We start from the raw sequence: 14,076 nt of genomic DNA, 5'->3' as shown, positions 1-14,076 counted from the left end.
TATCCTTTAGTGGGGTGAATAACTGATATGTATGATTGGGAAGAAAATAGAAAATGAGTGAGATGGCAGGATTTTAAAAGCAAAGTTTTGTGCAACTAGAGTGTTTACAATCATGTGGCATTTCCTCAAGCAAATTCCAGGCTGTGTCTTCGTAGAAGACCCAGTAGAGGTACTCCCCATCTTTCCTCTTTTAAAGACGCTTTTAGCATTGCAAACTCTCATATCACTGCTCTTAAGATGCACTCATCTTGCTTCATTTTTTTTAAATCTGAGCTGTTGAGGAATACATTCTAACATCCAAGAAATAAACGTTTTCACTTTGAGATATTTACTATATTAGAATGTTTGCTTCGATGGATTAGAAAAAGGCCAGCATATTATCTCAATATTATGAAAATCCAGGAAGACGCTTGGTACTGCTAACTGCAAGGTTTCATACCTGAACAGACCGAGTGCCTTTAACTGTTAAAAAGCATCTACACAATTCTAGCCGTGCTTGTTTTAGCAATGCATGTGACAACTGATACACGAGTATTAGTAGTGATCAGGCTCAATATATGTGCAGTTTAATAATTTCCTTTGCAAAGAAGTACACGGTATCAGTCAGAAGGTGCCACACAAATCTAAATATTTCGATGGAACCAGAGAAACAATAGCTTTTCAGACAAAATACAATAAAATACAAATCTAATCCATCGTAATGACAAAAAGAAAACTCCTGATGGAAAATGGTGTTTCAGTTGAATTATTCTGAAATCTGTCATATGTAGCTATTACATTATTTCTAGTTATGAGATAAGTAATTATTATTATCTTTTATTTATAATGCACTAATAGATTCTGCAGCTCAATACAATGGGGTGTGAAGACAATAACAATGACATGGAAAACATCGGCATACTGTATACACCGTTACAGTAGGCAACGAGTCTTTTTTCCCCCGTAATGTTTCATTCTTTTACTTACATCGACAGGAACGCTGTCATAGAGGCGTTTGCCAATCACGGTCTTGCCTTGGATGTCGATATTCTCTCTCTCTTCGATAGGCAAGGTGAGCACCAGTTTGCAGTCAATGTAAAGGGAGGCGGTCTTTGACTGGACACTGAGAGCGATCTTGTGCCAGTTTCGATCAAAGAGTTCGCTGACCCGTGCATTGCGGAAGACCGCTTTCACTGCGTCCTTTGTCACTCCCACAGAACTGTACTCCAGGGCCTTGTTCTCTCCATCCAGTCTCAGGGACACCTTTCAAATAAAGAATAATAATGCGTATCTTAGCACCTAAAAATTCCAGTAATGTAAAGGAGCAATCCATGCAATATGCTCCTTGTGTTTTTATTTAAATAAATCAGTTCCTTTCTTTTTATAATGTCATCCATGTCTAATTTAATAGAGCAAAAACACGCAAAACACATGAACAAAGTGAATAGGAGAAAATGGCACAAATAAGTTCTAACCTTTTTTCTTTTGAAAGTTATTTTGATCTATTATCACTGTATGTTTCCAGAAGTTTGAAAAAGAAAAATGTTAAAAGTGGCATTTACTGTGCTGTTGTATAGATAATTCCTATAACTCCTATCTTGTTTTCACCAAAAAATAATAAAAACATTTGAAATAAATGAATAAGTTCTGTAGTATTAGAAAATACTTACTACATTTTAACTTTTTTTTTATTCAACTCTTAATGCCATATTAAATTAACTTTACTATACTTTGATTTCTATAGCAGGTTTTAGCCCACCTCCACAGCAGTGCAAGATCTTTGCAACACTTTCCTGTTTGTGATCATTTGTTTACAATATTCCCAGCAGTTTGAGCCGCAAACTGCAATAGTAATATAACAATACATTGAGGCGCCTGAGTTACACTGACTGAAGAATTGATGGAAAATGTAACCCATGTGAACCCAGCCGGATCATTGCTGATCGATCACCGGAGAACAAATAAATCAGAAGCTTTGGTAATTAGCTTTCAATAAAGGTAATTAAAGGCTGCATGTATTAAAACAAAAGTATATATATATATTTATTTATTTATTATTTTTAAAGTGCCGCTTGGATTGCACAGGCAAGTTGTCGGTTTATGTTGGTTCTGAAGAATATTGTAAGATATATCCCTGGAAAAGGTGAAAACACCCCAGGCAATGTATTTCCACCGGGCTGTTATTAAAATGATGATTACCAAGTAATGTATTCACTGCCTTTTTAATGATACATTATATTATATCGCTGCGGTTTGTGGCCCCTGTAACACAATTATCACAAATGTCATAGAACATATCTTCAAATTGAGATTTTCTTATCCAACAACTAAGATTTTAATGAGAAAAGTTTTGACTAAAAATAGTTGTAAGATTTTCTTCGGAAATTACAGCTTCTACTGCTGTACGATTATAATAGGGGGAAAAATATTTAAACCCGTATCTAAAACATCCATAAATAAATATCAGTCTAATACATGAGAAGATTTGCTGTACATCACTGTGCAATGCATTGTAATACCAGGAAGTCATCAAGTATTTCAAAGAATCATTTTATATACAAGCTTACTAAATGGGCATGGATTTTTAATTTTTTTTTTGAAAATGCAATTTAATGTAGTACAGTATATACAGATGCAGCGGCCGTTATTTGAACAAATCACGGAGCCGTTTTCGTGTGCACTGCTGTACTGCACGCGGCATTAACACCGCCAATCGCCCCAGGCACACGTGTTTATCGCGGTTGCTTTTGTAGGGATGTGTTAGTTTGCTTTCCCTTTGCTACAGCGCATCTCCAGAGGGAGTGTTGGAAGGTTCCGCGGTGGCCCGACATCATGGGGCGCCGCCATGTTGTTGCGCAATAGTAAGGGGCACAGTCAGAGCAGAGAGAGGTTGCGAATGCGCAGTGCAAGCGCACGAACGGCTGGCCAATAAGATAGAGGCTCAGCCAGTAACTACAACTCCCAGGAGCCTTAGCGAAGTCACCTGATGCCAGGGAGCGAATGGGAGGGCCGGATTTGCGGGAGGCAGGAAAGGGAAGCGTGGGGGAGAGGCCACGCTAGTTAGAGGGCACCGGAGGAGCAAGGGAAGAGGTAGTGTTGGTGCAGGGGGTAAGTGACCCACCTGCATAGGTTAGATCTTCCCCATAGGCCCCAGGATATTCCCTGAGTCACAGTAGATTGTGGTGCTGCAGGGACGCCCTATAGTGATAGCTACATCAGCCCTTACTGTACAGCAGATAGGGACAAAGTGTGCGGAGCTGAGGTTGCTGCTAGTCGTCTGGGACCAGGCTGCTGAGCATCGGGAAGTCGGAGAGACTGCGCTGGATCGGCGGATCCTTTTTGAAGTTGTTACCGGTCACCACAGTGACCGGAAGGAATTTACTAAAGTGCACCAACACCGGTAAACAGGCGCTGATCCCGCCTTAGGGAACACTCTTTGGGGACACTAAGTGGAGTGGCCAAAGGACTGTGCCTATATACATATTACAGTACATGGACACGGTGTGGGGGCACGCGGTGACGGGACAGTGACATTTCTCCTTATGAGAGTGGCCGAGCCACTAGTGTTATAGTATAAGTCAATTGATGTGTTATATGTGTTCTTGCCATGATTATGCAATAAGGGTTTATCAGTATGTTTCAGTAAACAGTTCCAATCATATGTGTGTTGCTATTGTTCTTACCCAGGGGAATCTTACGCAATGGGGATCCTGGGTAAGTGGAGGCACTGCAGATAAAATAACTATTACCCCAGGCTTCCAGTTAGCGGAGGCTCAGATTTCCTGGAGCCCAAAGGTGTGTGCAGTACCCGTACTCACTCTAGAGCATAGGAAAGAGGGCTACACCTTGTTTGAATTTTATGGATTGTGTGCAATTAAACGCAATGAAATGAATGAATTGTAATGTGTACAGTACTGTGCTACTGTGCTACTGTGTCAATTTCAGGTGTTTAATAACAGAACACTAAAATGCCATATTCTGCACTTGCGTCTTAAGGCGGTACGGTTGGAAGAAATCCCGCGCCATGACATGGGTATTCCGAGGTATACACCGCGTGAAGTGTTTCAATAATGGCTGCTGGATCTGTATCAGCCTTCCACTGCTGCAAAGGTTTAATATTTTGTGCATTGCATTCTTTAGTCAAGTAGCCTAAATGCAACATAGCTCTTTTAGATTGCTGCTGTCATCTTAAGAGGAAGAAAAAAATGACGTAGTTGGGCACAAATTTTTATTTCATTGGCACATCTGCATCTTTTAACTTCTCCTAATGAATTGACTGTGTAAATCATAACGTAATGGCAACACAGGAGAAAAATACTTTTATACATTGATATTAAAGCGGCAATTCAAGTCGTTGTTTAAATAAATAAAAAAATGTTTTCATTTTTTAACGTTGGTTTGAAGGAGGGGGTCTCCTGGGCTGAACCACATTCCTTTCGGTTCCAGGGATCCCTGCTTCCAGAGATAGAGACTTCCATAGCGGTGCCGGTGGCTACTCCGCTCAGCTAGCTGGGTTCATGTACAGTAATAGCCGCTTTTCAAAGCTCCTGCGACCTGAGGGCCAATAGGAAGCCGTGACATCATCCTGTGCAGCTTCCCATTGGCCTGCGTGACGCGTGGGTTTTAAACTTTGCCGAGATACTACTAGCAGCCTGTACGGAGGTCTGTATCTCGTGAAGCAGGATGTTCCTGAAGCTTAAATTAATGTGGTTCAGCTCCGGAGACGCCCGGACAATGTGATCTGGCATCCTATGTAATGCTTTGTAAAAGAAAATGATATAAAAAAAGTCCCTATGAAATGCTCCTTTAAGAACTACTAGTTCAAAATGTAGTAACAAAGGAGGGACACCTTTTTGGTGTTCCCTTCATTATTTTTTTTATTTATTAATTTATGATTAATGATGGTATGATACCGTTTTATTAGACCAACAAGTAGTTGAAATGTTACAAGCTTTTGATAATCTCGGGGTCCTTCATCGGGTGTAACTTGTTCTCAATGACTCTTATGCCCCTGAATGGGGGTCTACCGTATGCTAGCAAGGCAACTAAGGCTTTTCAGCACATTGAACTGAGCCTTAGGCTGCGGACATAGTGCGCGCGCATCTGTCGCCTGAGCAATATGTGGCCTCAGAGGACGCGCGTGACGGGGCGGTGTGGCCGTCACCAGGCTGGTTCGCCCTCATTGGTTGAAACGCTCACGTGACTAAGGTTGCCAGGTGGCTTCTCCAAAAATACTGGACTCAATGGTGAAAGGTGCGTCAGGTCACTATGTCCAGGGAGGAAAATACCGGACACATACATGTCCAGTATTACAGTACCTCTCATTTTATACCGGACAGAGTGTCCAAATACAGGACAGTCCGGTTCAATACCGGACCCTGGCATCCATACACTCTATGTCTCAGTCATTAAAACTATAAATGTATGCACTCCAATTGCAGGAGGCAGCAATGAGTACATTGTAAGCAGTACTGTAAATAGGAATACATGTTATACTTTTTATAGATACAATAACTTGCTGAATTAGGGTTAGAGTTTATGCTTTTGGAATTGTTGGGGGGATTCATTAAAACATACGAATACAGGCCTAGATTCACTTAGCATTGAAAGCCACTTATCAATCTAGATTATGCACTATAGCCAAGTCATTAAAGCAAGAAGGGCCTTTTTATTGCTGCAATATCTAAGCATTATTTTTAACAACGGTTTATATAAATGAGAATACCAATGTATGCAAATGAGGAATTGACGGCTAATTACTTATTCACCTGCTATTCACTAAATCCCGATATCTGGCGATATTGAACTACAGCCAAAAAATAACACACATTTGTATCACGTACAACATGCTGGCATTAAGCTTATGATGCCTATGTATACTAATGGCCACTATAGACATATTGTAGTCAAGATAAAACTATCCAACCTAAAATAGATGATAACACACATACAGTAATACTAACAATGTTGAATTTATATACTGTATTGACCCTGTAGTGCTAAACCCATGACCAGCTGGACACGTGTTCTTCTAAAACTTCAATATTTACTCATATGGATGTTTATAATTTTTGTGTTTAATTTGTAGGGGGTTTCTGTTGTATGTTAAAATTAACCTCCTGTATGAAAGCGTTTTGGGGTCTCAAACCAGCACAAGATTTATCACAGAAAAAGAATCACATTAAAAGCAATGGATATTTTTTTTTCCTTTTGGTCTAATATCAGACCAGAGACAAAAGCAAACTTATTCATGTATATTTCTTCATCGTTTAGCAAAGGCAACAGGTATACAGTAGAGGGCAGAGACATGTAACACCCATAGAACATAGTGACAGATTCTTTATGCTCCATTATGGTTTTGTGCATCTGATTAACTCATATTAAATAATATTGATATTAATGCCGGATCGGGTTCGCTAACCCGTACCAGAGCTTGATGAATCTGCCTTAAAATCGAATAAAATTTATGCTTTCCTTTTTTAACAATGAAGGTACCTTAATTTAGCGAGGAATTAAAGTGAATTATTACAGATTGAGACAAAGAAGAGAGAGAATATGGGGGGGGGCGCGTGTGGGGGAATGGAAGATTAGCTGAAGTGTAAAGCGGTTTCACACAGTACCTGAGGAATACCATATTTGTCAATGATCTGCCAAATATACCAGTCTTCTCTTCTTGAAGCCTTTCTGAATCTGAACGTGGTTACAAAGGCATATTCATCAGGCAGTCCCTGTGGAAATATGTCCCTGGAAAAGAAAGATAACAATTCAACCGTTTATCCGCTCTGCTCCCAAAGTGCATCCATTTACACATCGATATCCACCTGCCTTTTACCGTTTTCATATGTGTAACTCAAAGCCAGTATTGGGTAAGGTGCCGGCACCTGTTCTTTTAACCTGCTTTATCTATGTGGCAATAATATTATTAATAGGGTACAGGTGCTAATTTCAGCCTTAACGTGTTTTCCTAGATTCTGCTGACAAAGCTCCTGCAATTGACACTGAGGCTCCAAGATATATTTCAGAAAACAGGGATTGGCACTGCATATTATAAAAGTAGGCTCATCATTCAAATTTTTTTTCTTTTTTTCCATTGTTTTTATGGGGCACAAACAAGAAAAGGGTACATTAAATATGAAACATCATAGGATATATAATACAAAATATCAAATTGGGGGAGGGAATGGGGGTAGAGAGGTGATGCTATTTGCTATACAGTATGTCCTGATCTGAGTTTTCTAGCCAGCATGTTACCTACCTTATTGCCCTCCTCATAGAACCTCTGGCCAGCCCCCCTCAGTGACTTCTCTGTCTGTTCTATCATTAATACATTTAGATCCTTATATTACTGTCAGCTGGGGGGCTCAGTGGGAGATATTCAAGTTGCTCCAGTTTCAAATGAAGGGTATTTACACTTTTTCCCCTATGAGGCTATTCTAATAAGAAGGCCCCATACAGTATATAAGCTTTGTGTGTTACCCAGATATAGCCCAGTGAAACATGATGAGTGGTGCTGGATTTTAAAAATAAAGTTACAACTCATTGGATACGTGCAAAACAATGTATGCGTTAGTTAGGAGCATATTGTTGTCTCCTTGAGTGTAATGGAAAGGGCCGTTGCGACCCCTTAAAAAATATATATATTTAAACTATGCCATGGTCAGACCATATTATGTGGTGTATTTTAGCTGAGAGGACCAGTGGGAAGTCATGACGCGAGATAAATACAGTAAGTAATCAATGTGGGCGTAGGAGCCGTAAATATTAGGGTAGAATGCGTAGTCCCTCAGATCTGAATGCATACACCGCCACGCATCAACACATGTTGTTGGAGAAAGGAGTTGAAACAAGTTACTACTGACTTCTCTTTGGGGGGCCTGAGTGAATTTGATTATTTTTCTGATCTGCCTAATAGTTTAATTCTATATTAAAATCTCCTCTTATGACTAGTTTTCTTTTGTGTCATTTTTCTAGGTCAGAGAAGAATGAGGCAAAGAACTTCATATTCAGGCTGTTGGGGGCATAAAAGCTAACCAGCGTTACCGGCTGATTCCATATCATAACCTTTATCCAGCAAAAGTGTTTATCGCGTCTCACTGGTGTCATGCATCGTGTCTCAGATCATCACTTCTGGTTTCTCTCTGGTATGGGGCGCATTCAGCTCCTTTGGTATCTCGGCTCTGAGAAACCCCAGGAGCTGAATACGCCCCATTCCATGCCAGGGTGAAACCGGAAGTGAGGATCCGAGACGCCAGATGCCAGAGAGAGTTGAGGTGTCGCTCACAACGGAGGCGATGAGAGTGCAGTGTGTCTGCTGCGTGGATGCAATAGCTTCTTATATTTTATATGCCTGTAAAGAAAGTGCCAGATGGGAGTACATTACCTACAGATTTTTATTGATAAAGTATCTTTTCAAATCGATCTGCACTGATATCCTATGTCTCTATATTTTGAGGCTATCTTCACACGGAACCACTGCTTTACCGAAAGACAGAAGAAAAAAACATAGTTTGGATATGCCCTTTGCACGAAACGCGTAGGTGCGTTTGTGAAGCCCTTGTTATGGCATTAGCTTGCTAATAAATTGATCTGTCTATTTTGGAGTTTGCCTGGGATTTTTTCCTTATCTTTTTCCTGCCCTGGATGTCATTGGACTGTGCTCTGCCTACCTACTATGACTGCGGATTCCTTCCCTGTGGATGCACGCCGTGGATACAGTGGACGTCCCTTCAAGGAATACAGGTTATTGGGCCAAAGTGCCCTGTTATTCATCCTCTTTATATCGGACATTCTTCTTTATATTATACTGTCTGAGTTCATATTTGTGCACCATCAGTTGCGGTTGTCAAGTGGACATCGCTAGGTGCATACCAATTTCAGTTATTTATAACACTCATTTGTGGACGTCGCATGAGTATCTGGACACTTATTACTTCATTCATGTATGTACACAAACCATATCGGACTATCTGAGCACCACATCCTATTGCTCAATTATTTCCTCAGGTAGCCCACAGAGGTGTATATAACACATAGTTACATCGTAGATGAGGTTGAAAAAAGACATGCGTCCATCAAGTTCAACCTATGCTAATTTTAGACAACAGATACTTTATCCTAAATCTATACTTACAGTATATTGATCCAGAGGAAGGCAAACAAAACCCCCAGTGTTATATCATCCAATGATATTGTAATGCTTATGCTCCCCACAAACCGGGACTGGACCGCTGGGCTGAGGTGGGGATGTGAAAACACCGACCTTAGACCACAAAGCCGGGTCCGGGTTGCATTGTCCGTAGTCGTGCGTGACCAGGTCAGGATTGGACAAGGCAGAGTAGTCCAAAGGCAAGCTGGGGTCAAGGTAGGCGGCACAGGAGCGAAGGTCGAGGTCACAGGCAAAATTCAGCAACAGGAAAAACTACAGGAAAGAACTTCAGCGTAGAGCCACAGCAGAGACGCTTCAGCGAAAACGCTTCAGCACGAGGGAGGATTCCCAGAAGAGAGCAGCGACAGCACAGGGAATCCAGTGGGACTGCTTCAGCGTGGAGGATCCTCAGGAATCAGGAACAAGGATGCTTCAGCAAGGCGCTTCAGTACCATGAAAGGCCTGCGGGTAAAGGAGGCCACAGGAACACAAAGCTTTGGCACAGGGGCTTCAGCATAGGAAGAACCTCCGCTTGGAGGAGGCCCACAAGAACAGGAAGCTATGGCGTGGGGGATCCAGCACTTCAGCAAGGAGAAAATGACTAAGACAAGAAGGCCAAGTCAGGCCAAACAGGAGTGCTTGTGGCAAGCACAGTTACCTGGAGAAAGGATTATGTTCAGAAGTTTCCTGTGGGGAAGGGCAGCAGATAAATAGCACCGGCAGCCAATGAGACCAGAGCTGCATAGGAGGCAGCAACAGGCAGGCTGCAGAGTAACAGCAAGAGCAGGTGATTCTTGATTGCAGGTTCAGGGAGGGTTTGTCTGGAAACTATATTGCTCTGCAAGGATGAGTTCCAGCCAAACCCAAGTGCAGACTCCTTACAGATATCTCATGGGGGGAAAAATAAATTCCTTCCTGACTCCAAGAATTGGCAATCAGATTACTTCCTAGATCAACATCCTTCTCATGTTTACTTATTTTGTATATCCCTGTATACCTTTCCTTTCTAAAAAGTTGTCCAACCTTTTTTTGAACAAATCTATTGTATCTGCCATCACAGTCTCTATGGGTAATGAATTCCACAATTTAATTGCCCTTTCTTTTGAACACCTTCACTTTTGTAATTGTTACTTATCTATATATTTTAAGTGTCCTGGTTACTCTGGGATCTCTATTAGAGAAAGTTTTTTTGGATTTTGTATCCTGAAGTATGATATGGTACAATAAAGTTTAACATTCAGATAGGATGCTCTGGTGCACTGACGTCACATGCCTTGTGTCATCGGGAGTTTCCCTCTGCTGGGAGTGGATTGGTGGCATCGGCGCGCGTTGAGATCTTAAAATAGACTGCGGTATGTATCTATGTGCACCTTGATAAAGCACTATGGCTTGAAACGCGTAGGTGGGTTGTGTACCACTGTTTTTTAATGTAACCCACTAAATTGTTCATTTTTATGGGAGCGCACTTCTCTGTATTCTTTTTTCTATATTCATCCACTTGTAGTGCTCTGCTTTTTCTCATATTATTTTTAGTCCAGACAATTTACCTGCTCTGGGATTCCACGGATTCGCTTTTTTCCCTTGTACGATTTCCCAAAACGTCATTCTTTTCTTGCAGTCCATTAATACATTCCTGAGATTGTTTAACTGCCTGAGAGAGAGATTTAAATTCCCTTACAAGATCATCTGTCTTGGCCTCTAGGGTGTTTTCCCTTGCCCGTAAATCAGAAATCTCTCTGCTATTTTCTATTAGAACATCTTTAATTTCCCTCTGGAAAATGGCTGTTATGTTTAAGTAAAGGTCTTTATGTTCTATTGATGTTAGTTAGGGTTGCTAGGTGTCCAGTAATGAACAGAACTGTCCTGTATTTGGACGCTCTGTCCAGTAATAAATGAGCGGTAATACTGGATATGTATGTATCTGGTATTACCTCTTTGGACATTGTGACCTGACAGCTTGGGGGGGGCTGCGGGATTTCCCAGAGCAGGGTTTCTGCTTGGGGCCTGGGCAGCTTCCTTTATCTGGATTGGCTGCTGTTGGGTAATGCAGTCAATCAGGAGGAGGTGTCAGGAGCCTAGGGTGGGGCCAAGGAGGGGAGGAAACAACATGGAGCGTAGAGAGGTGAGAGGGTGTATGTGTGTCTGTGTGTGTCTCGAGCGCATCACATCTTTCACCATTGTGCCCAGTATTTTTTGAGAAGCTGCCTGGCAACCCTAGTTAGAGTGGGTGCAGTGTCTGGTGCAGGAGTTGTTTCTGTGGGTCTGGAGCCTTTTTTTTTATCTATTATTGTACCGGGATCATTGATTGAGCAAAGCAAGATAATGAAATAAATTGTAGTTTATTCACTTAAAATAGGCATACACACAATGGAACACAAACTACATATGAAACACACATTTACTTAGGACCTGGGTCAAAAACTAGACTTTCCTCGCTGTAATGAACGTAAAACAAGAGTCTTTAGTTGACCGGGACTTAGCCCAAAATGTCCTGGAACTCAAATCGGCATGAAGTTCGACGACATCGCTCTATTTCCTCCAGAGGGCTTGAAATCACTTCACCGGGAGTTATCTCCAAACGTCCTGGAAATAAATTCGGCTTGCAAACCTGGCCGCAACCACTACGTTCCTTTTTAAGAACTTGACCGCAAAAAGCTGGACAGAAATTATTTTGACTTTAAATTTCTGAAGCCGGTCTCTTGCTATTTCTCCAAGAGCATCTTTTGGTACATTCAAATTTACCGCTGCTTTTCTGGCGCTTATAATCTGGTGTCCGGATTGGCTGAGGGATTCTTATAGTATTTCTGAGTTCATTCATGAAATACTACAGCCAATCCCAGCGTGGGAACTTTCTCACAAGCCAATCAGAGCGCTGCCAGTCTACTGAAGCCGGGCAAGCAGGGATTCAGAATCAGCCAAGGGCGCCTCCATGTCTGTTGAAGCAAATGGTGGTCCGGTGGAGCTCCATTCACCTCAGGACATGGGTACTTGAGCCTTTCCCTTCTTCCCAAATGTTCTTCACATCTGGCAACCTCTGCTGGCTTTCATGTCCCATGTCTGAGTAGACTTGCTGACACTGAGTTGGTAGCCCAGTGAATCACTCAGAACATCGGTCCGGAAAGATCCAGCTCATAATACTGTGCACAAAGCATATATGTATTTTAAAACACGCTACTAATAAAATATTCGATTTAAGCTATCTTAAGTCTTCTGGTATGGGAAATAGAATAAAAAGCTGCACTTTATTTCTTACTAGCCATATTCCCATTACAATATAAAATAGACTTCGATTTTTAAAACTCCTCACAAACTTATGTATGGTTGGAGCAGCCTCAGAACCCCTTTGTTCTGGGTGACCTGTGCATTAGCAAGGTATCCCCCTTAACCTAGGGACCCCTTGACAAGTTCAGGGACACCTCACATCCCTAAGCCCCATTAACTTTTCTGGTCCGTGCTGAAGCAGGGGAACCTAGCGGTAAGTCGCTCAAGTGTTTTCAAGGGAAGATTTTTCCGGGACAATGTGCCTACAAAACGGTGTGTAAAGAAGTGAGAATTGACTCTAAAAACTTTTTTTTTATGTTTCTAAAGGGACCCAGTTTTAAGTTGCATCTTATTTATTATTATTTGTTTTTTAAACTCTTCACCATATCATGGATTTTCCCACATCATTTTAAGATCATCTCCAGGTCTTCATTACGGAGACCTGCATAGTAACAGTCAGTATATCCGGACTCGTTGACGGCGAGGGAGGAGATACCAGCAGAGAGGAAGCAGGCCAGGAGGAAGCAGGAAGTGAGGGCCATCTTACGGGGTCGGTTGGCTTTACCCCCTCCTCCGCCAGACTGGGATGGCTGTGCGAGTCTCCCCTACTGTCGGCGGCACTGGTAAAAAGTGCCTATTACACCAATTAAACACAAATGTTCAATCTTTCAAACATCATAAAATAAATGTACAGGTATATGTGAAACAAATATAAGAACAATATACAAAGTGTTACATGACTATTTTTTTTTATTGTAACTCCCAAACAATATTACTTAATGGGCTAGACTTTGCATTGCCAACGCTCCCAGTTTCCAGCAAACAACTTATTGACAACAATAAAAAACTAGCAGCATGTGGAATGTAGACTTCCTCTCTCCCTTGTAGATGAAAATGTGTGTTGTGGAATGAGGACAAAGACCGGGGGCTGCTTATAAAGAGGAGGATGTGAGGAAACCTACATTCCAAGCACCCAGGATGGATTCTGAGACTGGATGTTAATCAGTTTAATAAGACAACAATGGAATACAGGCAGTCCTCGTTTTACAACGCTTCGTTTTACAATGCATGGCTTATCCAACGCTATGCAATGCATACCTACTGTTGCGGCCCCTTTTATCCTTCTACATCCCCGAACTTTTTCGGGGATGTTTTCCGTTTGTTACGCGCTTTGCCGCGTTCAGCTGCATTCATGGCTAGACAGCGCTAATAGCGCTAAACAATGAAACCGCCCGCGGCGCCTAAAACGGCCGGAAAACGGCTGGAACATGCCGCATCTGCCCACGGTTTTAAATATCTCATTGAAACGGCCGCACGAGGCTAAAGGCGGCCGCCACTGTATGTTCATTTTTACAATGCCAAAACGGATTATCCAACGCTCTTACGACGCTTTGCAACGTTGTGTACACACACACATACACATAAACAACGTTGCAAGGCGTCGTAAGAGCATATATATATATATATATATATATATATATATATATATATATAATATAATATTATATAATATTATATTATACTATATAATATTATATTTATTATGTTATATTATATACATATAATACAGTATATACTGTACACTATATAATTTATGTGTGTGCTGCGTATCTTATTGCCTGCGTAAAATATTCGGTGTATTTTAGTGTTAAAAATGCCTTCAGGAATGGAACCTTTCATTTAAAGAGTGT

General features: G+C 41.4%; 1 protein-coding gene across 1 annotated transcript in view; it reads right to left on the bottom strand.

The window, feature by feature from the left end:
• The window catches only part of COL22A1 (collagen type XXII alpha 1 chain), a 515,441-nt gene that overhangs the window by 301,317 nt on the left and 200,048 nt on the right, over window positions 1–14,076 (bottom strand). The window contains exons 6-7 of the mRNA XM_075581796.1: window positions 6,600–6,723; window positions 967–1,242 (exon numbers count right to left, since the gene is read on the bottom strand). Coding sequence (XP_075437911.1) covers window positions 967–1,242; window positions 6,600–6,723 — 400 coding nt within the window. The remainder of the gene's footprint in view (window positions 1–966; window positions 1,243–6,599; window positions 6,724–14,076) is intronic.

The sequence above is a fragment of the Ascaphus truei genome, chromosome 2, assembly GCF_040206685.1.
Source record: "Ascaphus truei isolate aAscTru1 chromosome 2, aAscTru1.hap1, whole genome shotgun sequence".
Classification (NCBI taxonomy): Eukaryota; Metazoa; Chordata; class Amphibia; order Anura; family Ascaphidae; genus Ascaphus; species Ascaphus truei.
This window is presented reverse-complemented; position numbering and strand designations above follow the sequence as displayed.